At 39.2% G+C, this 27,080-nt stretch overlaps 3 protein-coding genes across 4 annotated transcripts in view; 1 reads left to right on the forward strand and 2 right to left on the reverse strand.

The window, feature by feature from the left end:
* Positions 1–6,883: 6,883 nt before the first annotated feature.
* Positions 6,884–10,588, reverse strand: cntd1 (cyclin N-terminal domain containing 1). Its single transcript, XM_059530170.1, has 7 exons — positions 10,167–10,588; positions 9,315–9,390; positions 9,067–9,238; positions 8,828–8,990; positions 8,600–8,744; positions 7,572–7,668; positions 6,884–7,446 (listed from the first exon to the last, which is right to left on the reverse strand). The coding sequence occupies exons 1-7, from the start codon at positions 10,345–10,347 to the stop codon at positions 7,345–7,347; spliced, it is 936 nt and encodes a 311-aa protein (XP_059386153.1). The 5' UTR covers positions 10,348–10,588; the 3' UTR covers positions 6,884–7,344.
* A 964-nt stretch (positions 10,589–11,552) lies between these two features.
* Positions 11,553–13,068, forward strand: LOC132121205 (cytochrome c oxidase assembly factor 3 homolog, mitochondrial). Its single transcript, XM_059530396.1, has 2 exons — positions 11,553–11,785; positions 12,437–13,068. Exons 1-2 carry the CDS (start codon positions 11,581–11,583, stop codon positions 12,538–12,540), a joined length of 309 nt encoding a protein of 102 aa, XP_059386379.1. The 5' UTR covers positions 11,553–11,580; the 3' UTR covers positions 12,541–13,068.
* Positions 13,069–14,570: 1,502 nt separating this feature from the next.
* Positions 14,571–27,080, reverse strand: part of wnk4a (WNK lysine deficient protein kinase 4a) — a 63,010-nt gene continuing 50,500 nt past the window's right edge. For both annotated transcript variants that reach the window (XM_059530398.1, XM_059530397.1), the window contains exons 16-21: positions 23,850–24,646; positions 21,277–21,367; positions 16,822–17,395; positions 15,773–15,978; positions 15,365–15,468; positions 14,571–15,204 (exon numbers count right to left, since the gene is read on the reverse strand). In XM_059530398.1, the coding sequence (XP_059386381.1) occupies positions 15,202–15,204; positions 15,365–15,468; positions 15,773–15,978; positions 16,822–17,395; positions 21,277–21,367; positions 23,850–24,646 (1,775 nt within the window). In that variant the 3' untranslated portion in view covers positions 14,571–15,201. The remainder of the gene's footprint in view (positions 15,205–15,364; positions 15,469–15,772; positions 15,979–16,821; positions 17,396–21,276; positions 21,368–23,849; positions 24,647–27,080) is intronic.

Here is a 27,080-nt window from a genome sequence, read left to right on the forward strand (position 1 = left end):
ACTTTTTTGAATAAAGCTTAAAACCCTTAAAATCCCTGTCTTTATAAGAACAGCAAACCATTCTAAGATCAAAATAAAATGCTTTAGCAATTTTAGGTATACAGGAGGAGAAATGAACACAGCCTTCATATTCAGACAGTAATTGTCATCTGGCCTTTTCTGCACTTTTCTACAACATATATTTTCATCTTCAGAAGAAGATAATAGACCCTAACAAAGAATCTGCTCTGCACAGAACCTATTTTCACATCAAGTGTTTATTAAATTGGCACTCTTCATAAAATCACAGAGAGCCTACATGTAATATTTGACTTAAAAAACTAATTTGGTAGTAAAATGATTCACTTATAAGCTATTTAACCCTAAACTGTGATTTAAAAATATTTTTGACAATGAAAATGATTCCAACAATAGCGTTTCTCTGTGCCTTTATCGTTATATTTGTAGTTTGGACTCTGCTATTCTGCTATTCTTTTCCTATTTGGCGCCTAAACTCTGGAATAAACTAACATTGTTCAGGAGGCAGACACTCTTGTAATTTAAATCTAGATTAAAGACCCATCTCTTTAACCTGGCTTACACATAATATGCTTTTAATATCCAAATCCGTTAAAGGATTTTTAGGCTGCATTAATTAGGTAAACCGGAACCAGGCACACTTCCCATAACACCCTATGTACTTCCTACATCATTAGAAGAATGGCATCTACGCTAATATTAGTCTGTTTCTCTCTTATTCCGTGGTCACTGTAGTCACCAGATCCAGTCTGTATCCAGATCAGATGGTCACTGCAGTCACCCAGATCCAGTACGTATCCAGACCAGATGGTGGATCAGCACCTAGAAAGGACCTCTACATCCCTGAAAGACAGCGGAGACCAGGACAACTAGAGCCCCAGATACAGATCCCCTGTAAAGACCTTGTCTCAGACGACCACCAGGACAAGACCACAGGAAACAGATGATTCTTCTGCACAATCTGACTTTGCTGCAGCCTGGAATTGAACTACTGGTTTCGTCTGGTCAGAGGAGGACTGGCCCCCCAACTGAGCCTGGTTTCTCCCAAGGTTTTTTTCTCCATTCTGTCACCGATGGAGTTTCGGTTTCTTGCCGCCGTCGCCTCTGGCTTGCTTAGTTGGGGTCACTTCTTCTACAGCGATATCATTGACTTTATTTGCAAATAAATGCACAGACACTATTTAAACTGAACAGAGATGACATCACTGAATTCAATGATGAACTGCCTTTAACTATCATTTTTGCATTATTGACACTGTTTTCCTAATGAATGTTGTTCAGTTGCTTTGACGCAATGTATTTTGTTTAAAGCGCTATATAAATAAAGGTGACTTGACTTGACTTTAATATTGAGAACGATTTTTAGAACTATATCTTTATCGTTATCTTTATAGTTATCATGCTTGGTGTAAACGGGCCTTAAAGGGTAAGTTCACCCAAATAGCAAAATTATGTCATTAATGACTCACCCTCATGTCGTTCCAAACCCCGTGAGACCTCCGTTCATCTTCGGAACACAGTTTAAGATATTTTAGATTTAGAGCTCTCAGTCCCTCCATTGAAGCTGTGTGTACAGTCTACTGTCCATGTCCAGAAAGGTAAGAAAAACAGCATCAAAGTAGTCCATGTGACATCAGAGGGTCAGTTAAAAAATTTTCAATCATCGAAAATACATTTTGGTCCAAAAATAGCAAAAACTACGACTTTATTCATCTTATTTTGAATCTTATTTTATCTTATTTAAAAAAATAAACAAAACATTTTATGCATTCTGGATAAACAAAACAGACATCTTGCCCAAGAGAAGATCCTTCAAAGCCAATATCTGCCTTCCATCTTTAGTCACAAAGACACAAAGCATCACTGTTGTTCTGTCACGTCACACTCATCTCATCACGTAACGCTGTGCTCTGCACATCTGTCATTATTTGGGCATATTGCCTCTCCCAAGGACTCTGAATAGTGGCTGGAAGTGACTTTGACACCAGGCCATAGATGTGAACATGTATAAATCAGACCATCATGAAGCCTGCGGACTGTCAGTGGGAAGAAACCCACACAATTCTACTCTTATTGATGCTTCTATAAAAACACACAAGCTCCTCGGATTGAATGTAAGTGTCCATCGATTAGTGCGTTACGAATTACGTGATCAAGAGCAATTCTCCCCGACGATCAAACCATTTCAGAGAGAGTTTGGGGGTGGAGGACCATCACAGAAAGACTTACACAGTTCCCATAAATCCCTCCACACAGACATGGCAACAGTAGCTGCATAGCAACTGGTTGCTAAAGAGACGTGAAAGCGCGAGCCGCCAAAGGGCTGATTTACTTATTTGGCAAGTGAGCCGTGCAACACTGGAATTCCCAAATGACTGGTAAAAGGCTCCGGTTGCTATGGTGACCTCAAGGAAGTGATGGAGCTCTGGCATGTGCTTCCATCCCATCATACAGGATCGCAGCAGACTCAACAAACTGATCGAAACACCGTGACTAATTGTACTGATTGGCCAATAATCTGGTTGAGTACATGAGAGAAGATTCAGTGCACATAGTAGAGGAGTGTGTCTTAGACAACCACTGCAAAAGATTCAATCCTAGTTTGGTGGAAAATTATAGACTGTACAATTATTGTATTTACAATTATATTATATATAATTGTATTAGTGCTCTCAATCGATTAAAAAAACCCATTAAATCACAATATTCTTTTATATTACATTAAAAACATAAAATACAATATAAAAATATACTTTTATCTTACAATAATTTCACATTCAATCGTCAAATTAATGTAGTAACAACATAAAGCAGGTATATTTTTAATATTTGTTTAATAGCATCTTTTTAAGGCCAGTATCATGGCCATTCAACATTACAGTATAATTGAGAGAGTTTTAACATTTATTAGACTTAATAACAACTTTATATTTACGTGCACTTAAAACTATCGGAAATAAACCCATTATAAATGGTGTTGTTCATACTGTATGTTTAACTGGATGTAATATTTTATGTGAAGGCTCTAGTCTCTAAAAGATTCTTCGATTTTTCTCATTCAGTGTCCACAATGAAGCTCTGAAGATCTCTGATAACTGAAGGCTTCAGTCTGAGATGTGTGCATATGCAGAAGACCTTGTCCTTTCTGAGCGCAGCAGTCTAATAGGTTAATGACTGCGGCATCTGGTCTCCATGGAGAAACACACACTGTACAGAGAGCAAAATAAAAACAGCTTTTAGTGTCATCTGAGCCGTTAATGTCATATGCACAAATTATTAGCTTTTGTGTTTAAACAGTTAGATGATTTTATGATAAAGTCAAATGAACTGGTTTTTGCTTTTGGCCAGAATACACATTATATAAACGGCCTTATCATTACTAGAAGCCAAACTAAATAATCACAATCAGATATTCAATAAAAGGAAAACAGCAAGTAAACATCTCCAATTATTCACCAAGCAAGAAACATAATTTAGGACTGGACTAAATCAAGGGTATAAATAAAATAATGACCAGATCAATTCTATATTCAGCCATAAACCCAATTTCAATGCCTGTGCTTATATAGTAGCATAACCCTGTGTTTAATCATTCCATGTACTGTACAATGCACAGTTTTAAAAAATGTTGCCAGACAAAATTTGACATTACACATACAGTACACTACAAATGAAAGTAAACTTTTAAGAGTTTATTTACAGTGTGATTTCCTAAATAAACATTTCTTATGAGCTTTCATAAGTAAAGGGGAAATTATATCTGCAATATACTTGCATGGATCTGAATCAGATCAAACCGAGACCTTGTGAAATGAAGGAATTAAATCAGATCGGATAGGTTACTCTCAATGGCAGAGCTAAAAGAAATTGACTAAAAGCCACAAGAGTGATGTGATTTCTCAAACTGATCTGTCTTATGTTGAGCAGTGGAGGCTGACGGAAATTTTTCTAGCTAGGCCTGAACCACATCCAATAATTTCAGCAAATTCTTAACAGTTAAAGTTAATGAAAACGTTAGCTGAAGGAAAAACTGACCTGACGGCATTACAGCAGAAAAACTGTCCTGAGAGTTTCACTCCAACACTCCTATTAAAGTTTTCAATAATGAAGACCTTGACGAGATTAGATTGATGGTTCAGGTGCGTTTCATTAGAATTGGAGCTATTCTCTTTTTTTGACAATCCTGCAGTATATTATACGGATCTGTTCAGAATTAATAAACACAGCAAAATACAAATGAAAACACTCTGAATCTGTGGAAACTCACTCACTTGAAATGCACTTCTTCAGTGAGTATCCATTATAATACACTCACCAGACATGCAACCATATTGTTAAAAAATACAGTGTGCCGCAATAGCACATAAACCGTTTGTTTATGCATTAATAACAAACTCATGCACCAACCCTTCTTAATAGGCAACCTTAAACAATATTGGTGATGTGACCACAAATATAGCCTATGAAGAGTTATCCATTTTACTCATCCTGTGATGGAGAGAGGCCCATGGGAGGCCCTCTTAGAGAGGCTACATTTAAGTTAAAAACTTCTTGTTTTGTCTTGTCAACTTCTTGTACATTTAAGTTAAAAACAGTTTTTTTAGCCATTCAAAATGCTTTTATAATGTTCAAGGACCCGTGCTTCTTGTGTCTGAATAATTACAGACAAATCTGAAAAAATATTACATGTGTGTTTATGTTTTAGGAAGTTAATTTGAGCAAGGACAGCTATTATGGGAGTGGCTTGATGGAGCGCAGGACATGCAGAAAACTTGATCTTGACCCTTAAGAAACTTTCATTAATGCTGTCACATTAAAAAAAACAGTGCACATTTAATTTATCTATTATAACATTATGCAGTTATCTTCATTTGGCTGTTTTCTTATAAATGTCCAGAAATATGTTACGTTGTACTTGTACTTTATGATTATGAATTTTAAGATTCTGTACAAAAAGAAAAAAAAAATCATATAAAGCAAGTTTTTTTTTCTTCAACTAAACGTTTTGAAAAATCCATATTAACTTCAATTTGTTTGAGCTAATAAAATTGCATGTGTAATGCAAGATGTAATTTTTTTTATTAGTTTTAGATGGACTACGCCGCTCTGTAGGACATCACTGCTTGACCTTATGTCAATTACTCTTATTTATCTTTTCCTAAAATGAAGTCGGCAATATGCTGGGTCGAGGAGGATTTGGAGCAGTCTACGAAAGGAGACATGTGAAGGATGGCCTTAAGCTACCATTTTCATTTTTTACTTAGCTAGTAATTTCTTTTCTTCATCTGTTTGCATTTATTGCAAGTGCTTCTATGTTATGTCCAGTGTTTAGAGCAGTTCACCCTATTAAATGGTCATATGAACCAAATATACTCTATAGTTTTTGAATTAATGCCTGGAATTTGTATTTACTAATGTTCCATGTCTGTATTAATGATTGCAATGCTATGACCTCTACACATGTTAATTGAAAATATTTCTCACACAAATTCTTCTTTCTTTTGTTGATCAGGTGGCAGTGAAGTTTGTCAAGAAAACCGAGGATACCAAATATATCAGCTTTGTAAGTAGACTATGCTTTCTGTGTTTTTCTTGAATCACTGTACTGAGTATTTGGGAATCCAACACCGTCTGACAATCATTAAACTGTTCTTCCTTTAGTCTGAACATCTTCCATTGGAGGTCGCTCTTTTAATCCTTGTGAATGAAGGCCCCAGAGTTCCCCAGATAATCCAGCTGCTGGACTGGAAGGATCTGGGTGAATACTACATCATGGTTCTGGAGCGGCCCATTCCCTGCGAGGACTTGTTGCATTTTGTGCAGCACATATGGAGGAGCTGGACTTCCTGTGCAAACCTTCCTGGGCTGTAGTGTCTCATGCTACAAGAAGGGACCCTAAAAATACACAAAACTAGAGACAAGACTCAAGAAGCAGCCAAGTAACACTGCAGCTTGCAGCCTCTTCTGCTGGTGAAAATAACCTCCACACCATTGATTGAAATGTGTTTTCCACAAGAGGTGCTATTCACCTTATTTTTACAATAACAATTTACAATATTTATATATATATATATACTTCACTGTACAATAACCTGCACATTTACAATGTTTATTTTTATGCTTCGTGATATTTTTTGCAGATTTCTACTTTATGATGCCACTTGTACTGTTATGATCACTGGTGGCTATTTAATGCACCTATAATGTGTTTATACTTTATTCTATCTTTAAGAGAACATACAAAGATTTAGTTCACATAATTAAAGCTGTGGGCCATCAGACAAGACACATTTTCAGGCAGAGACTCTCCATCTTCCCTTATTTGCTTGATAAGTAACACAAGAGTCAAGAGGAGTCTCTCCAGAACCAAAGAAAGCCAAATAAATACTCTAAAACTTGCTCCAGTAAGATAATTGCTGCTGTTGTCTCTGTGGGTCATATTTTAAGATGAAGTGCAGAGACATCAAACACAAATGCAAAAATAATGACTGTTTTCAGACATGTTTCCAACACACTCCCCTTTGCCACAAATCACCCAAAGTCACATCATTGGATGAGCCAACAGTATGTGCATTTGCATGTCCTTTAAAAGTCCAGTTTCAGACCGAAGCAATAATTTATCCTTTTAAAAAACATTGTTACAGCTTGTAACAACAATAACCCTCTTATTTTCAGTCTTGCCCTGAGGTCTTATGAAAGAGTAAAGACTGAAAGCAGGGGGCAGCTGACCTCTATGCTAATTAGGACTGTTTGAACGTCCCAATTAGCACACTTACAGTACACATTATTCTATGCTGTTGCACCTCAAAACACTGATGATGAACTTAATTAACTGAAAAAGAAGTGTAGAATGTTGGCCACTTCATGTACTCGAGTCACAGCTTTAATTACCATATATATATAATTCATATACTAGATTCTTGAGTACACAGTGCATAAGTTAAGTGAAGAGTTTCATAATTTGGGACACAACTTGTCAAACTAACCTAACCAAGCATCTTATTTTTCACAATCTAATGAGAACAATCCAATTTATGTAATTGACTTATTTTATTAGAGAACAAAATAGAGTTGAAAATATTATTGAATTACTTTATCTGAGAAGATTGTGTGCTAATTGCGAAGAGAAGAAATCATTGCAAAATGAAACGTGAATGGCAAGTTCCTCTTTCATTTTCATGTTTTATCTTTACATTGCACTTTTACAACAGAATTTTGAGCGAAATCTAATATGAACCTGATATTTACAATGTTATCACCTTACACATGTCTTATATCTGTACTCGAGCTGTAATCGGTTCTTCACATGTCATATTTAGGACTGCATCAGACGGATTTGGTCTTGGTGATGTGCATCAGGGTGACGTACGCAAACTCCATGATACTCTGGCCTGAAATCCCTGTTATTCCTGACAGCTCCTCCACTACCTGCAGCGCACATGAACCAAACTCACTAGAATCCTTTGAGACCGGCACGTTTGAAGCAAGTAATAAATATTCAAATGCACTTCTCAGTGACTGACAGAATCATGATCTAGATTCAGGAGCTGTACCTTTTCCCATGTTGAGATATGATGAATGAAGGCGGACACAGCAATGACTCCAACTCCCAGAAGCATGAAATCCTCAGTCACACACACAAACTTGGCTCTGTTACAAACACAGAATATACTTCATATTCCTAAAGCTATTTCAGGTTTAACCATAAAACAATGTGATGTTTACCTCGGAATGACTTATGACCTTGTTGAAGGTGAAGTGTGCAATTCATGCACCATCAAACATTAAATGTATTAACTAGATTTACATAATCTGAGCACAATACACACCGCTGATGGTAGAGAGAATTGTGGGTAACGCTATGTGGAGGTAATTTATCATGTTGCTGAAACTCATATTATTGGCCGAAGCAAAAGTTAGACCTGAGAAATATTTTTAAGTGCCCATTACACAAAGCTAGTTAAACAAACTAGAGTTTAACCCCGGCTTAGTTTAGGTTTAGTGGATTCACAGAGCTCCACTATAAAGGTCTCGGTGAACTCAGGGTCTGATCCAGAGTTTATGATTAATTCTGGAGCATATGCAGCTGAAAGTGTGACATCTGCAGCAAACAGCCAATCACAAAAAACAAGGAGAGCTTCACTCTGATTCAGTTCTCGAGGGAGAATCTGCCATGCTCGGCTGACGATTAAGAGATTGTTATGAATGAAGTCACGTATTTAACTCATTTATAAGTCCAGAAAAGATACAGTCACTAAAGTTTGAGAAAGAAAGGGTCTGACTATATTAATGAATCAGCTGAATTATATGCTTGTATTCATACATTTAAACTAAAAATTTAATATTAGTATATATATATATATGTGTGTGTGTGTGTGTGTGTGTGTGTGTGAGTTAACAGCAAAGGCTGAACAATTAAATCTCTTAATTTTTTAACTGTAAAGTGGTTTTATTTGCGCAAGAGAGGCATATTTGTAATTCTGTCTACACATTAAACTGCAAGGAGAAAGCATCTGAGAGCATACTTCATCTTTAAAAACATTAGTAGAGAGAGTCAATGGGAAAAAATAAAACCCTGTACCTTTGTTCGAGGGAAGGACTGGAGCATCCAGTGGCAGATTTGAGCAATGAGTTGTAGATGGTCTCCCTCTGCAGGTAAATGAACTGCAGTACACGCACACACAGGTGATGTAGTTGAGCAACAGGGACAGCTGCGTCATTATGGCCTGTGTAAATCCACCAAACACAGTGATTAAGACCATTTGTGTATATACCCGGTACCTGAGAAACACACTGAAAATACTCTTACCAAGCACTTCCAAAAGGGTCTCCACGTATGTTAAAGGATTTGGGACATTTAAATCAAAGTTGAGAGTTTTTAAAACGAGAATCTCAGACTCCAAGAGCTGCTCTTTGGAGGAAGGGTAACCGACTGCCTGCAGAAATCTCATGGCAATGTCATTGTTAACAACCTAGACCAAGACAAACAGAACCGATCACATAATAACACATGGAATATTTGTTGTGTTCTTATTTATATAAACGTACATTGGAGTACAGGTCCAGTTTGCTGGCTATCTGAACACTTGAGAGGATGGAGAGAAAGAACTTCTTCTTGAGCGTTTGGAAGATGAGCTCCTCAATTTTTCCAGTGTCCTCAGATGATGCTCCTTGACCTTTCTGGTTGCGGATTAGATGTTCAATATATTTGGCCATAAACCTAGAGCATGACAAATGTTAAGTGGTTTAAAACAGGTTTACATTGAATAATGTTCTTTCAAGATTCTTTTAAATACCTCTCCAGAATTTCTATTGCGTGGTATCCGACCGCAGGATTCAGTCCCAGCTCCTCACAGAGATGAAACACACACTCTGTGGACCGAATATTAGGAGTGAGAATACATGAACATAACCGTATCATCATAAAATTTTTTTACTAGTGACTAATGTTTTGGCTGAATTTTCAGGAAATGTGTGCTCTTCGTTAATTCAAATATATGTCAGATTTTTAGCACATACCTGTACATCTATAGCAGATGCTAAATTAACATGAACAGCAGTTAATAAGTGCACAGTTTTGATATCGTCCAGATACAGTAGTTTTGAAAGCCAAAATATTAAATGTTTTACGTTACATTTACATTTAGCAGATGTAAAGTTTTAAAGATATCTAAATACATCATGATTATCTGTCTATCATCAAAAAATTGAGTGTGGAAAGTTTCTGAATTTTGATTGATTTGGCACTGAGTGACCCTATCATAATAGTTATGTTTGACAAAACAATTAAACATACTGTTATTTATATTATTATTATTATTTACATCAAAATAAAAGTTGCTTTTGTCCCAATATTCTGTCGAACAAATAAAGTTATCGGGCGATTATTCGAATACTAACGTTATGTTACATCTGCCGATATATCGCGATATTTCAGTGGACCACAAAGTCATGTTAAGAACATTGTTTGTTATATATATATATATATATATATATATATATATATATATATATATATATATATATATATATATATATACACACAAATATATAAATATTTCTCTAACATATTACAGTATGCTGTCTGATACGAGTTAACACTAACTAAGGTTATATGCAAAAGTTAGTTTAAAGTTAACAGCACTCACCCACTATCCTCCTTTCTTTCAGACACCCACAGAAATCCGACACTCTCTCCAAGTTGGATTTGTTTCTGTTGTTGAGGTTGGACAGAATATCGGTTAAAATGTCTAATGATACCTCTCCAAACCTCGGGTTCATTGGTTTCCTGGTGTGAAATGAAAACATAGTAACGTTATTTTCGGCCATTTGTTAGTAAAGATTAATCGTCGTCTTCACAACAAGCGCTGGAAAATCAAGTTTTCCTCCAGAAAGCTAACTCCTGTCACGAAGCACATTCAAATATCAACACGTTTTATTTTTATTTTATTTTATATGTTAATGTATACATTTTAAGACTTTATAAAAGACATGCAGATATATTCGAGACGAATTCCAAAACAAAAAAAAAAATGTTTTTCGAAATTTCTTAATTAAGCACTACAACGACGACTGTGATTGGCCAATCTGAGAGGAGTTGAGAAAAGTAGCATGGACCACGTGACAACACCATCAACATGTTCTTTTCATTGACCGTGAAAAAAACTGTTGTTAGTATTTTTTTGTTTGTTTGTTTGTTTTGTTTTTTTATGAATACATTTATTCTAGGGCTGATGTTATAGACCCCAAATATAATATGCAAGAAAACAAGATATGTATCATCACTACATTAAGCGAAGTAATTCATTTTATTTTATTTGCCAGTGATCTTCATAATGCTCCCCGTTCATCAGTCATGCTTCAGAATCAGTTAGTCAAAGATTAATACACTATTAAAATAAACTAAATAATAATAATAAGCTACATGTAAGCTGGCATTAAATTATTATGTACTTTTATTATATTATATATGTATATATTATATTATTATATAATAATAATTTTACATTATATTTGTATCATTGCAGACCTTGCGAAAGAAAAAAAGAAAGAAAGAGAGAATGAAAAAAGAAAGAGAGAAAGAAAGAAAGAAAGAAAGAGACGTTCTGCGCAAAATCGTCGCAGTATTGATTTGCAAAATAACCGTGCTAAATTAAAATGAACTAAATAAATAATAAAGCTACATGTAAACTGGCATCAAATTATTATGCACTACTATTATATTATATATATGTATATATTATAGTATTATATTATATTTTATATATATATATATATATATATATATATATATATATATATATATATATATATATATAAAATAAATTATAAAAAAATTATTGCAGACCTTGTGAAAGAAAGAGAGAGAGAGAGAGAGAGAAAGAAAGAAAGAAAGAAAGAAAGAAAGAAAGAAAGAAAGAAAGAAAGAAAGAAAGAAAGAAAGAAAGAAAGAAAGAAAGAAAGAAAGAAAAAAAAGAGAGGAATAGAAAGACTGCGCAATATCGACGTAGCATTGATTTGCAAAAAAAAAAACGTGTTACGTCACGAGAACGCGCTTCAAACATGGCGGACAAGAGCAGTCAAGGGGAGCCAAAACCTGAAGCCCAGTTTGCAAAGAGAATAGATCCTACAAAGGAAGCTCTTACTCGGGAACAACTGCAGTTCATTCGACAAGTGGAGCTGGCGCAGTGGAAGAAGAAATCCGCCAAGCTCCGGGGTCGAAACGTTGCGACGGGACTCGCCATCGGCGCGGTGGTTCTCGGCATCTGTATCCTTCACAACTCTGTTACACAAGGTTATGACAGCAGTACAGTAACGTTACTTTACATGACATTACAGAACCTGCTGAACTAGTGATGACGAAGTTCTGCACGGGTATGATGAATGATAGCAATATTAGATAACTTAGTGTATTACTACACGTGCGTGCATTATTACATGATCGGCCAATGTGAGCGTGCTGACGTCACGATGATCAACACTGTCAAACTCTTAATATGTTACACTTGTTCTCTTTAAATATACAAGCTGAACCTTTTTTAAATTAAAATGACTATACTTAATTTGTTTTCTTAATTTGTATGTTGTATTTTGAGCGTATTTCACGGTAGTAAACAATATTTAGCTCATTTATTCACCTTTAAAATATTAGAAAAGCTAATTTCAGAAAAAAAAAAGTTCAATGAAAAGTGTATAATTGGCTCGCTTTTTGCTCGTTGTTGTTGTTGAACACAAAAGATCGTGTTGGGTAAACAAAGTTGCTGGTAGCCATTGACTTCCATAGTATGTGAGTCAATGGCTACCAACAACATTCTTCAAAATATCTTTTGTGGGCTAGAACTTTGATTTCTTGGTGAACTATCCCTTGATCTCTCGTCAGACTGTAAAGATATGTATTTGCCTTCACCAGCCTCCTCAGATGGCTACACCTTCTACTCCGTATCCCAAGAAAGAGTCATGGAGGAAATAGATGAAGAGGCCAGAGCTGCGAAACTACAGGCTCCGAAGACCGGAGCCAACTAAACTAATGAACTTTATCTTAAGGAAGTGTCTACACTGACAACAGGAACTGACATCACGCAGATGACGCCAGAAGATGGAGCCACATGCATTGAAACCAGTTCTGGGTAACTTTGGTCCTGGACGGTTCAGCTCCAACCCTGATCAAACACGCATGTCTGTAGCTTTCTAGTGAGTTTGAAGACATTGATTAGCTTGTGCAGGTGTGTTTGTTCCCTCCAGGACTGAAGTTGCCCAGCCTCGGACTCCATATTTAACTGATACAAGGAGAAATCCTTCGTTTTTGCCAAAGCAGTTCTACGTGATTACTATACAAATGTGTTTCTGAGATGCAGTTCATGGAATATGTCAGTGGACACTGAATGTCATCATATTGCTTGTTGTACTATGAATATAAATACTTCCCACAGTAATTATGCTACTGGTGATTTATAGTGCAAATACATAATCAGAGTAAGAATAATTTAAAGAAGGTTTTGTTTATGTTTGTGTTTTTTTTATGGACCCAATAAAATGAATACTCCATCCACAGTCCTCTTTATATTTATTGTCTTTAATGTACAAATATGATTTAGAATATACTACATTGTCATCATAACATAGAGAAGGCACAGCATGGAAGTGTTGCATTGCACGTCGAAACGATCGGAATAATGAAGCGTCACATTTATCTCAATCTAAAACACATTGGATGAGTTTGTGTCTGTAGCTGATTTGCTTGTTCACTGCACATATAAAGCCATTCATATGATTTTTCACAGTTTTAATGAGCCGTGAATGGATATTCTTGGGTTGTCATATTTAATGACAATGACCCTCAAACTCTTGCAAAGGTGTAATGCATCGAGAGAAACCCAACAGAAAGTACAAAGCCATTTTTAATACATCATTAACATCTTTACTGTAAATAACTTTTTCATATTATGAATTCCTCTTTAACATCATGCAAGTTGGTATCTCATAAGTTCATTATGAAATAAACAGTGATTTTGCCATATATTGTACACAATGTTTCCACACTAAAACTACAGAAAGCATAAATGTTGGCCTCTGTGGAAAATCTAATCATACTGTGTTAATATATCAATGAAGATAAAGAATGCACTTTTATTGACCACCCTCTGTAAACATCGGCAATAAATCATTTATTAATGACTCTAATGTAGCGTCACAAATGGGACTTTGAACTTCACGCCAAAGTGCAGTGTGCATTTTGCATCCGTCTTGAAATTTATAACTGATACTTGCTTTAATTTCATTGTACATTGAAGGAATAGGTAATGAAAAAATGAAAACTTGCTGAAAATGTACTCATCCGCAGGCCACCCAAGATGTAGATGAGTTTGTTTCTTCATCAGATTTGGAGAAATGTAGCATTGCATCAGTTACTCAGCAATGGATGCTCTGCAGTGAATGGGTGCCGTCAGAATGAGAGTCCAAACAGCTGATAAAAACAATCCCCATCACTCCAATCCATCAGTTAACATCTTGTGAAGTGAAAAGCTGAGTGTTTGAAAGAAACAAGACATTTTAACTGTAAACCGTCACTGGCCAAATATAAGTCCATAATCCATAATAATGCAGTGAGTAAGTAAGTCCATCCCCTGTCGACTCTCACATCAAAATCCAGCCACATATTTGTTTAGATCTGTTTAGACATATTTAGGCATATTTATCAACTGATTCAGACGGGACGAATTCTTCACTGGAGAAATCAATATTATGGATTCTGGATTCATATTTTCGCAGGAAGCAATGGTTGGAAATTAGAAACATCTTGATTTGTTTCTTACAAACACACAGCTTATGGCTTCTCAAGACATTAACTGATGAACTGGAGTGGTGTGGATTACTGTGATGTTTTTATGATGAAGAAACAAACTCATCTACATATTGGACGGCCATTGGAAGGATGAGTAAATTTTTAACAAATTTGGGTGAACTACTCCTTTAACATCACCATATTAGGTCAGTCACACACACACACACACACACACAAGAAGTTCTACATCCCCATGGATGAATATCTCAAAGCTGGCATAATCAATGCAAAAAAATAAAATAAAAAATTATATATATGCATGTGTGTTTATCCCTCCCTAAATCCATTTTTTTATTTATCATTGTTTATTTTATTCACATTTAGGCTATAAAAGCGACCCTATCAGGTAATAGCAGAAATATTTCTGGACTGGATCTACAGAGTTCATGCTGATTATTGCGTGATGATTTGATGTGTCTACAGCGCAAACACAGGCAGTAGAACAGAAACAGCAGGACATCTGGGGTCCAGTAGTGGACTGTTGATTCAGATGTTTGCCCGTTCAGCAGGTCCAGGCGGTTTTCAGAAAGTGCAAAGAGACAGTCGACAGTCAAACTCAGTGCTGAGCCTTCAGAGAGAACGTCACAGCATCACAAAACAGCAGAGTCCCGCCAAACCATTGGCTCTTCACAGAATTAAGCAGACTTTCTGCGCTGGATTCACACAGCATATTATGTTTAGGAAACTACATTATATATTACAATCCCAATCGGTCCAGTTCAGGCTGAGGATATGACTGGATGGTGTCTGTTTCTCGGTGGCTGGTGTGTGTGAGAGCAGTCATGACTGGATGAGGTAGTCTGATGTACGTAGTCCCGCCAGTGCACCGTGCTAAAGGATTCTTACTGATGGGGAAACGGAAGAGAGAGAATCATTATAAGCGTTTGTCGTGATACATCAAAGCTGATGGGCTTGTTTTACAAGAATGCATCCTACAGACAGACTTCAGGAACCAATTACTCTCATTAAACGAGGGAAACCCTGGAATCAACAGAAGTATCGTACCATTCTAGAAAAGTCAGGGGCGAAAGTCACTCCTTTAGTCGGCCGTGAACCTTCCTGGGAACTGCTGCTACTGTTCCCGCTCAGAGAATTTTTCCTCATGATCCCTTGTGGAACAATGATAGTAAAGAACGATATTAAACATTTCATTCGATCATTTGCAATTTTCGTTTCATTTAAAAATTACTTGACTTGATTAGGTAACATTGAAAAATACTTCTTAAGAATTTTAGAGATATGTTCGATGCATTTTATGCTCATTAGTTCTAAATCCGTTACTTTTAAGCTGCTGTGCAAATATGGGTGCTCCCTTAAAAGGCAGCTGCCCGTGTAGGTGGCAAACAGAAAGGCAGCACACTAAGTTTTGTTATGATAACGATTTGAATCTGGAAACATAAAGCTCGGTTTAACCTGTTAAAGGCAGAATGTCGACTCTCTGGAGGCTGTTTCTGCGAGACGACGGAAAGTTTCCTCCTTTAGACAGACGGCGTTGGCGGCTGGAGAGCATTGCGGCTGGAGATACGATACAAGGGGGAGGAACCTTCCCCAATCTGGCGTACAGTTCCTCTATCTCCTGCTTCTGCACCGCCTGCAGAGACTGAACCTCACACAGATGCCTGAGAGAGAGAAGATGAGGATTTTGAGCAGGTCTGCCGAACAAAACTAGCCCTAATCAGCCTATCAGTACTAATACATATTTTTCATGCATTTTTAAATACATTAAATAGTACACAATACCAACTTGAAAACTGTCATTATTCTATATATAATATGGCATTATGTAAAATATGTCAACAAAAGCATTTCAGTCAAATACAATTTAACCAGCAGCAACAGTTTAAAAGGTGCTGGAAAACTGCAGACTTGGCAATGCAACATTTTGAGAGAAATACAATAAAACACACAGTTTCTTACAGCACTAAGCTTCCAAACAGGAGTTTTTGCATAATATGCATAATATTTTATGCCATAAAACAAAGGCCGGAAAAACTTTACACCTTCATGTCTAATGCATTGTAAAGGTTGTGGTTTCGATTCTCAGGGAACACATGTTAGGTAAAAAATGTTAGCATGAATGCATTGTAAATCACTTTGGATAAAAGTGTCTGATAAATGCATAAACTTAATTTAGTTTAAATTTAAATAACCGTAATCAAAGATAAATGGCATAAAAATGTTAATTGATTCATTGTTGCATCCTTGTGTTTTAAGTCATTATATTTCTAAAGGTGTAACAATGAATATATAAGTATAATAATGTATTGATACAATTATTCATGTGCACTCAATGCAAGTGCTTTTTTGTTGCATTATATATGAACACTACAAGTAAAGTGCTTAAAGTGTTTCTTAGTCATTATAATCTAAAGAAACTTTTTTCCACTATAAAGAACCTTTTGTGGAATATGGAAAGGTACCAGGATGTTAAAGGTTATGTCAGTGGAGGAGACGTCTCTTACTTCTCCCTCAGCTCCTGTAGCTCCCCCCACATCTCTTCATCCTCGCTCTCTGATTCGTCGCTGCTCAGGTAGGAGGAGCTGCGCGTGTGACTCATCCAGAGGTTGTGGAGGGGCGTGGCATACGGAGGGCTGCCCGTGTTACCGTCCCACATCCTTCGGTCTATATCCATGGCCACAGAAAACCCACTGTCCACCGACGTTCCCATGAGAGCCGGGCTGCAATCCGCTCTGCGTCCCTTCTTCCTCCTGTACTTCTTATCCACAGGGGTCTCTTCATCATGTTCATCATCATCAACAACAACATCCTGCTCTTGCTCATCAATCTGTCCCTCTTGGTCTTCTTTCTGATTGTTCTCCGTCTCGGGCTGATCAGCAGAACTCAATAAATCACGCGGAGCCTCGCAGGAAGGAAGAGCGGAGAGGTTTTGGTCCGGTGACCTGATGTGATTGTCTGGAGGGAAGACGGGTGGAGTTTCAGTCGGTGTATTATCACTTTCTGTGTGTCTGGATGAAGCAGGAATCTCTTTACTGGGGGACACTTGAAAACGGCCCACAGTTACAATCGACTTTGGTTCTGTGAGAGAGAACGAGAGATAGGAAAGGTGGAAAAAGATGTAAAAGACTGCAAACGTACTCCCAAATGCCCTCAAGCATGATAAAGACGATGCAGAATTATGTTATACTGTTGTCACATGACCTCATCGCATTGTGTTTGAGTGACATACAGTCATCATCATCCTGAAAATGAAATGCTTTCAGCTTTTTAACCCTCTAGTGGTCTTCAGCCATTTTACAAGGAAGTTTTCATTTCGTATTTAATTATTTATTTATTTATTTTACTTAGCAGAACGGTACAAACTCACACAATAATCTATATATATATATATATATATATATATATATATATATATATATATATGAAGCTTATACAGACAAAGCTGCATCTTCAGCATCATTACTCCAGTCATCAGTCTTTCTTTATTATACACCGAAAAAAGAAACAATTACAATTACAAACTTTCAAACGATATTGTTACAAAATAGTTCTATTTTAAATAAAAGCTGTTCCTTTGTTTTTGTTTTACTTCTGTTTCTCTTTTACAATAATACTGTTTTTTTTTTCCCTGTATTTTTTATCTAATAAATGCAGGCTTGTCGAGCAACACAGAGACCAGGAGGGAGGTGGAGCGGCGGAGGACCAGGGGGAGGGACGGAGGGCCAGGTAAAATGGGGAAACAGAGACAAGAAGTGCAAAAAACAAAAACAAGGAGCCCAGGAGGGAGGTGGACCGGCGGAGGTTCAGGGGGAGGGACGGAGGGCCAGGTCCATAGAGGGAAACAGAGAGAAAAACAAAAACAAGGAGCCCAGGAGGAAGGTGGACCGGCGGAGGATCAGGGGGAGGGACGGAGGGCCAGGTCCATAGATGGAAACAGAGAGAAGAGGAGCAAAAACAAAATAACAACAAAACACAAGTCCAGGAAGGACATAACGTTCAGTGTCCCAGGGCCGAACCGACAGGGCAGGAATCCAGAGAGGAGCAAGGTGGAATTGGAGCCATGCGGTCGAGACAGAAGCCCCCCAGGGCGGCGCAGAAGACCACCGCATCCGTGCGGTCGAGACAGAAGCCCACCCAGGCGGCGCAGAAGACCACCACAACCATGCGGTCGAGACAGAAGCCCACCCAAGCGGCGCAGAAGACCACCACATCCATGCGGTCGAGACAGAAGCCCACCCATGCGGCGCAGAGGACCACCACATCCGTGCGGTCGAGACAGAAGCCCACCAGGGCGGCGCAGAAGACCACCACCTCCATCCGGTCGAGACAGAAGCCCACCCGGGCGGCGCAGAAGACCACCACATCCGTGCGGTCGGGACAGAAGCCCACTCGGGCGGCACAGAAGACCACCACAGTGGGATCGATGACACAGGAGAGAAATTCTGGTTAGGCAAGTCTGAAACCGAGAACATGAACAAGTTAAGGGTGGCCTCCGTGGCCACGACAGGATCAGTCGAGCGCTCAGAGAGTTCGGCTGAGACGTGACGAGGCTCTGGAAGTTCCGCTGAGATGAGGAGAGACTCTGGTAGTTCAGCAGAGACGAGGAGAGACTCTGGTAGTTCAACAGAGACTAGGAGAGACTCTGGTAGTTCAACAGAGACGAGGAGAGACTCTGGTAGTTCAACAGAGACGTGGATAGGCTCTGGTAGTTCAGCAGAGATGTGGATAGACTCTGGTAGTTCAGCAGAGACGTGGAGAGACTCTGGTAGTTCAGCGGAGACGTGGAGAGACTCTGGTAGTTCAGCAGAGGCGTGGAGAGGCTCTGGTAATTCCGTGGTGTTTAGACTGGATTTAGGAAGATCAATGATTATTTGACTCGGCTCATGAAGATCATTGGTGACCTGACTCTGCTCATTAAGATCATTGTTGACCTGACTCTGCTCTTTAAGATTAATGGTGACTTGCCTTTGCCCATGAAGAACACTGGTGACTGGACTTTGCCCATGAAGAACACTGGTGACTAGACTTTGCCCATGAAGATCACCGGTGACTTGACTTTGCCCATTAAGATCACCGGTGACTTGACTTGACTCTGGAGTGTCAACGGTGACTAGCTCTGACTCTGGAGTGTCAACGGTGACTAGCTCTGACTCTGGAGTGTCAACGGTGACTAGCCCTGACGCTGGAGTGTCAACGGTGACTTGACCTGATGCTGGAGTGTCAACGGTGACTTGACCTGATGCTGGAGTGTCAACGGTGACTAGCCCTGACTCTGGAGGGTCAACGGTGACTAGCCCTGACTCTGGAGGGTCAACGGTGACTAGCCCTGACTCTGGAGTGTCAACGGTGACTAGCCCTGACTCTGGAGGGTCAACGGTGACTAGCCCTGACTCTGGAGGGTCAACGGTGACTAGCCCTGACGCTGGAGTGTCAACGGTGACTAGCCCTGACTCTGGAGTGTCAACGGTGACTAGCCCTGACGCTGGAGTGTCAACGGTGACTTGACCTGACGCTGGAGTGTCAACGGTGACTTGACCTGACTCTGGAGTGTCAACGGTGACTTGACCTGACTCTGGAGTGTCAACGGTGACTTGACCTGACTCTGGAGTGTCAACGGTGACTTAACCTGACTCGACTCTGGAAGGTCGACGGGAACCTGACTCGACTCTGGAGGGTCGACGGGAACCTGACTCGACTCTGGAGGGTCAGCGGGAACCTGACTCGACTCTGGAGGGTCAACGGGAACCTGACTCGACTCTGGAGGGTCAACGGGAACCTGACTCGACTCTGGAGGGTCAACGAGAACCTGACTCGACTCTGGAGGGTCAACTGTGGCTGCCATCTTGTGCCATGACTCTGCCATGACTGGCGACCACCTTGTGCTGTGGGCGCTGGGCTGGCGGCCATCTTGCACCGTGGCGCTGGGCTGGCGGCCATCTTGTGCAGTGGCGCTAGGCTGGCGGTCCTCCTGTTTGTAGACCCCGGTCTAGAATCGGTCATCCCACCGGGAGAGACAGGTGTGGTTGGGGTATTCCACGGAGACCGATGTTGTAAGTAGAACACAAACTCACAGAAATTAAAAGCGTCCAACTGCTCCATTTCAGTTCTAGGAACTGGGTCATCCAGCCCGGTGTTGAAAGTGTCCTTTAGGGCCGCATCATTATATCCCATACCCTCCGCGGAGGAATGAAAGGACTCCATGAAGACAAACAGAAAAGACCGGTTAATATAGGCAGGGTAATGACTATCAAGTGAAGACACCTGAGTGCAATTAACAGGAGTGCAATAACTGCGATGAAGGGACAAGGCTTTGTGGGAATTGTAGTGCCTACGGTGAGGTGCCTATGGGGAAGTGAGACCACTAGTGGAGACTCAGGGAAACAGAGACCAGACAGCGTGACAGAAAGAAACATTTCTAGCTGAAAGTGATCTGTTTGATACACACATCTACTGTAAGGTCCTTTTTTAACATTAAAAATGCATGTGAGCTCCCAATGTGATGTCCTTCATTGTGTGCACAAATACAAATTGTTGCATCATCTTTTAAATTTGGAATAAACCGGTAAATGATCTATCCAGAAATGAGGCTGATCGACAAGCTATTTAGATTAAATTGCGCTCTCTCCAAAACAGATGACGACGACTAACTCACTTAGGAGCTGGATTCTTTGTACTTCTGTTTTGAAACAGCGTCATTCATTGGTTTAATTGCAGATGAGTGACAGTTCAACTATATCCAATGAACAATGCATATAGGGATGTTACGGTTATGGAGGCCCTAGACAATCATATTTAATAGATATTTAATAGGAGTCGACAAACCCTTTAACAATTAAACATTATAAAAGCAGATTATGTAAGAAGAAAGTGAAGCAGGCAGCAGGTAGTGCATAACTGTAGGGTTGCATAACCGTGTGTAAAAGTGTCGGGGTGTTTGTGTTCTGGGGTCAATATCTTACCAGATGGTGAAGAGATTTCTTGGCTCTGGGATGCTCTGGTAGTCTCTAGCGTGGCCAGAGGGGATGATGATCTAGGACTGGAAGACGACACCTTGGAAAGAAAGCAAGAGCATTTTATTCAGACATACTTCCACATCTTGGTTTCGTAAGCCAGGATAAGCACATTCAAAGGTACATTAGCAATGTTAGCCATTAACATTCAGTCTTATGAAACAAGCTCAGAGTCAGAACAATTGCCAACACTATGGAAACAAACACAGTCATAACACAGCAAAGCGAAACATTTACTCAACGTTAAGAGCAGAGGTCAACAGTTTGAGTATCATGATTTAAATCCAGACCCATCACTGGTCCCACCCATATCCACTTGGGATGGGCGTTTTCCTCAAATATCATATTCGAATATTTGAGCTCACAAAAAACGTATATTCGTTTATTTAAATTAAGTTTAATGAAACAGACGTTATTTTTCAGCAACATTTATTGTTTCCGTCATTTTAAACAAGCTTACACACAATAAGCTTGAACATTACACATCGTGTTTTGTAGCTGAAAACCTTTAACAATGCATGCAAACAAACAAAAGTACAGATTAAAAGCAAAAAGAAAAACGTAAAGCAGCCTGCAGCAATTAGGCTATTGTAGAACGCAGCCTACAATTAACTTTGAAGCATTTAAAGTGTCAGCAAATCTTTTCGCTTTTTTTCTATTGTTTTACATGTTCTTGTTAAGAAACACAGGCATGTAAACATGATCGGGGGAAAGTCGGCTCCTTAGTCTGTTAACAATAAGGCCGGCCACGGAGAAAACGCGCTCTGACGGCACAGACGTTGGCGGGACACTCAAATAACGGTGTGCTAAGCGAATACGTTTTGTGAAGCGCTTCGTGTTTTCGTTTCACCACTGAATGGGATCCTCATCTGGTGGAATACATGGCTCCAGCAAGAACTGTTCCCACTCGTCTCGACTGGACTCTCTGTAATCATCGCTGAAGAACTGGCTCAGCCTTTTCCAACCAGTGGGCATTGCCAGATCCTCTTTATCGTTGGTGCATCCGCACCACTCGCATCAAGGAAAATGTTCTGATAATGTTCAAAAAAGGTTTTTTTTCTTACTTCTCTCATGTTTTCATCGAGAAACCTGAGATGTTTGTGCCGAGGGTCTAGGGCGGACGCGAGAAGAGGAGTTTTCACTGCATTCTCCAAGTTAGCGGTGTTTATTCGTTGCTTGAGAGATGCCGCAACAATGTTCTTGAGTTCGGGCACTTTCTGTGATTCTCCACGGCATATTTGAAGTACTGTAGAAGACCGCAGTTCTTAGGGGCCGTTCACATATCGCCTCTTTTGCGCGCTCAAGTTCGTTATTTCCAATGTAGGCGTGCGGTATGCTCATAATGGAAGCGACGCGTGCGCATGCGACACATCGTTTTTTTATTTCCAGGCGCGTCGCACGCGTCGAGTTAAAAACATCTCAACTTTTCAGAATGCCGCAAGCGCACTTGCGAGAGGGGAGATTGCAGGCTGGCAATGTGGTTGAACTAAGGTGTGAGATCTTCCTTTCGTAAAGTGAAAGCTCAGCCAAGATGAAGGAACAGCTGATCATAGCTGTATATGGATTGCCATTTGGAAATAAATTTAGTAGCAGAGCTACTGAAAGTGATTTTTTGTGCTGCAAATCCATTTATCCTTTGCTGAAATTACCGCGTCTTCGTGGAGAGAGGGCGTCATTGTTGCTTAGCAACGGCAGACGCCTCAGGATTGCTTCTGCCCGAGCGCTTTGGAAAGAAGGAGAAAGCGAAATTCGAATATTATTTTTATTTATCGAATAATTAGAGCAGAACGAATATTCGAATGTTCGGCTATCCGTGCACACCCCTAATATCCACACATTTATATGATTATATATTTAATAAAAATGTTATTATATATCAAAGTTTACTGGAAATGGAAATGATGGTGTGAAGAAAAACTTAAACAGTGATTATTTATACATAAATATTTTATGAAGCAATTAATTTTTTATTGATCATTTACATGATTAAATAAAAAAGTACATTTTAATTACATTTCATAAATGCACATTGCTATTCTTTTTCATTCCATGTAAAATACTGATCCCTGGAATGAGTTATTTTGGGACGAGTAATTGTTTCTGGGCAGGAAGTAAGGCTGCATGATTTGAGGGTAAAATCTAATTGTAATTTTTCTAATAAAATGTAAAAAGAAAAAAAGAAAATCAAGGTTTGTTGTGTTTTGCTGTGTTTATTTGACCAATAAAACTAAATAAAGTGACCAAATATATCAATATGTATTACTGATTAATAATTATTAATATTAAATGAAATTATACATATCGTTACAATGCACTGTAAAATGAAAAGCAAGAAAAAATAACGCTGTTTGCGAGATGATTGGCTTATGTTATGTTAAACTGACCCAAACTCAGAACAAATGTTTTCAGACTGAAAACACTGGATATATTTATTTCTTAAATCGCAGCCTTTGCCGTTTTTATTTCTGTTTATTTAGCATCTCTTAAAACAAATGTAAAGACTGGCATAAAATGAGGCTTACTCTGCTATCTGGACTCGCTCGTGAGGAAGACGAGCGTCCGGATGAAGACCCAGGGCTGCTCCGATGCTCTAGTAAGTGTCTGGGGAAAGCAGGTCTGTATCCGTGAGGATATTCCTTGGAGGGTTCCTGTGTGTACAGCATTCCTTCTTGAGGAACTGTGGACGCTGTCTGCTGGCTGGATGTGGAGATGCCGCCGGGTGAAGCAGATGTTGGAGAAGCTCGTGAAGGAGATGACATCGCAGTGTCCCGAAACTGCGAAGCCAAGGTCTGGTAATAATCGGCCATCCCTTGGTTGTACGCCACCTCCGCCGGGACAGATGGAGGATACTGGGGTGCATACATCGCGGGATAACCGGGCTGGAACCCCGGCATGGCCTGTGCCAGACTCGGCGTGGGCATGAACGAATGAGCCATGCTCATGGCCATAGACAGCATATTTGCCAGAGAAAACAGAGGTTGAGTGTGAGGAGGCCACATGGCCGGTGTGTGAGTCGGAGAGGGAGACATCAGGTTGACATCAGAAACAGGACTTGAGACGTCCGAGCTGAAGGGACTCGGGGAGCCCGGGACAGATGAAGGGGACGAGAGGGAGTATGACGGACTGCTGTGTAAGCGGGATAGAGGAGCGTGGGCGGGTTTGGGGGAGGCTGGGTGAGGCGGGTACGGGAAGGGGAAGTGGGTGGAGGGGTTCATGTATGAGGGCATGTACTGCTGCATGTGAGGTAGTTTGGAATGAGGCATTCTGGGATCAGGAGGATAGACTGAAGCTGATGGGACGTGATGAGGATGAGGAGAACCTGGAGGAAGACAGAAATGAGTGAGATTTGTAAATAAAGTTGTATAAAAAAGCATGCAGCAGTGTGACGAGGATATTACAGTAACTAAAACATGAAAAATATATATATATTTTTTTTTTACTTGAATTAAATTTCAGCTAGTTTTCAAGGCAACATTTTTCATTTTCACTTTGTATAACAACAGAAATAAAAAATAATAAAAACTATATTGACATTTTGAAAAACAAACAAATAGCAAAACGTAAACTTATAAATGGGGGGGGGGGGCAACAAAAACGCTTTAAATTTAAAAAATAAAATGGATTAAAATAAAAAATGTAAATATTGATAAAAACTAAAACAGTACCTCTAAAATAAATGCTGAGTGTGGTGCTCATCACAAATATTTAACATTTAAAATTTAAAATATATTGAGCTTGCTAAAAGCTTGCTAAATATATATATTGAATATTTAATTATTAGTGCTCTTTCCCAATTTTCCCAAACTTTTACATTTAAAAGTAATTTTTTTTAAAACACTCAAATGGTATTTAAAACCATTGTAAAATGTAATCTGTAACTTTTTCTAAACTAATATCCATTTTTTGTGCTGTACATTACAATATTGTGATAATCTCACTTGTAGAATCTGAAGCGGCTGCTTTTAGCTTTAGTGTTTTATTTCTAGTTCATTTAGACAAAATTGCAGTTGTAATATTGGCCATTTATCATTTATCAAAGTTGCATGACTTGAAGTATCAATCATGTCAGCAGCACAAATATGTGGTTGAGTAACATGACAAAGTTAACAGCAATGCCTACGTGAGTGACAGCATGCAAACAAAACCTATTCAGAAACATCTGAACGGTTGTTCAATATACGCCATGCATCTATAAGTTTATATAGAAACCATTTAAAATATGCTGGAAAGAGCCTACTTTGGATGAACAAGGCTCTCAAGAAAGAACTTGCAACTGATTTTATCACACTTATTTATAATCATAAGCAATAACCGAACCTTGATTGCAATACTCATGTGAATACAGGCAATGATAAATGACCGTAACTGGTTCCTCCTGTGCCTGCTTTGTGCGAGCCTAAGCAAACAGGATGAGATGTCACCCTCACTGTTTTAAACATCTACGGGCTTGTCCCATCGCCTCTCATTGTGCATCTGTCAAAGCCTCAGCACAATAAACCTTTCACACAGTGCCATCTCCATAGCAATACACAAAGTGTTGTCTAACACTGTATCTGATGGGTCCATTACGTCAACAGCCCCAGTGAACGATCATGTTCGAATCTGATCATCGATGAAGCCAGCGAGCCTTACATTAAGGAAAATAAAAACCAGCTGTGCATTGCTTGTAAAGCTCCCATTGTAACAGAGGCTGCTGGTAATGTGGTCGGATGAAGATTATTGCGGTAGACATCATCACAGTGGCTCTTGGTTATATCTGGATATTCTTTTTCAAAAAGTGAACAAGCAAGATGCATCATGGAGGCAGGGAACAAAATGTTCTGTGGGAGGGACAGAAGAGCACCAGCAGTGGTGGTGGTGGGGGGGATTTCTGGCAGGATTTGTGGGTCTTGGTATTTCATTTACGACAAAGCTCCCCGATGAGGAGAGCAGAAGGAGAAACAGATGTGGAGAGCAGAAGTTGCACTTCACATGTCATTATCTGTCACTGGGTTGTAAACTTTCCATGAATGTCTTTTTTTTCTGTCATTCCCAAAATGTATATGCAATTGACTACTGTTAATACAACACTGAAGCTGATACAGTAGGTCAAGGGTTTGATTCTCGGGGAATGCATGAACTGATCAAATGCATATCTTGAATGCAAAAAACCCCATAAAAGTAAACGCCATCCATTTCTGTAGGCAGAACTTGATATAGCCAATATTAACATACCGTATTTTTCGGACTATAAGTCGCACCTGAGTATAAGTCGCATCAGTCCAAAAACACGTCATGATGAGGGAAAAAAACATATATAAGTCGCACTGGACTATAAGTCGCATTTATTTAGAACCAGGAACCAAGAGAAAACATTGCCGTCTACAGCCGCGAGAGGGCGCTCTATGTCTTCAGTGTAGACTACAGGAGCACTGAGCAACATAGAGCGCCCTCTCGAGGCTGTAGACGGTAATGTTTTCTCTTGGTTCATTTCTCTCGGTTCATGTCAAATTAATTTTGATAAATAAGTTGCACCTGACTATAAGTCGCAGGACCAGCCAAACTATGAAAAAAAGTGTGACTTATAGTCCGGAAAATACGATATTTAATAATTAATTACAAGCTTTAAATATCGTTCTGATTCTTTGAGAATTAGTAAGTCACACCTCAACTATAACGCTTACAAGAAAGAGAAACAACATCATTGGAATCTCTTTCAGAACTATTTTTTCCAGCCGGAGAATGAGAGAAACACTGACAGCCAGGGGCGTAGT

Source organism: Carassius carassius, chromosome 39, assembly GCF_963082965.1.
Source record: "Carassius carassius chromosome 39, fCarCar2.1, whole genome shotgun sequence".
NCBI lineage: Eukaryota > Metazoa > Chordata > Actinopteri > Cypriniformes > Cyprinidae > Carassius > Carassius carassius.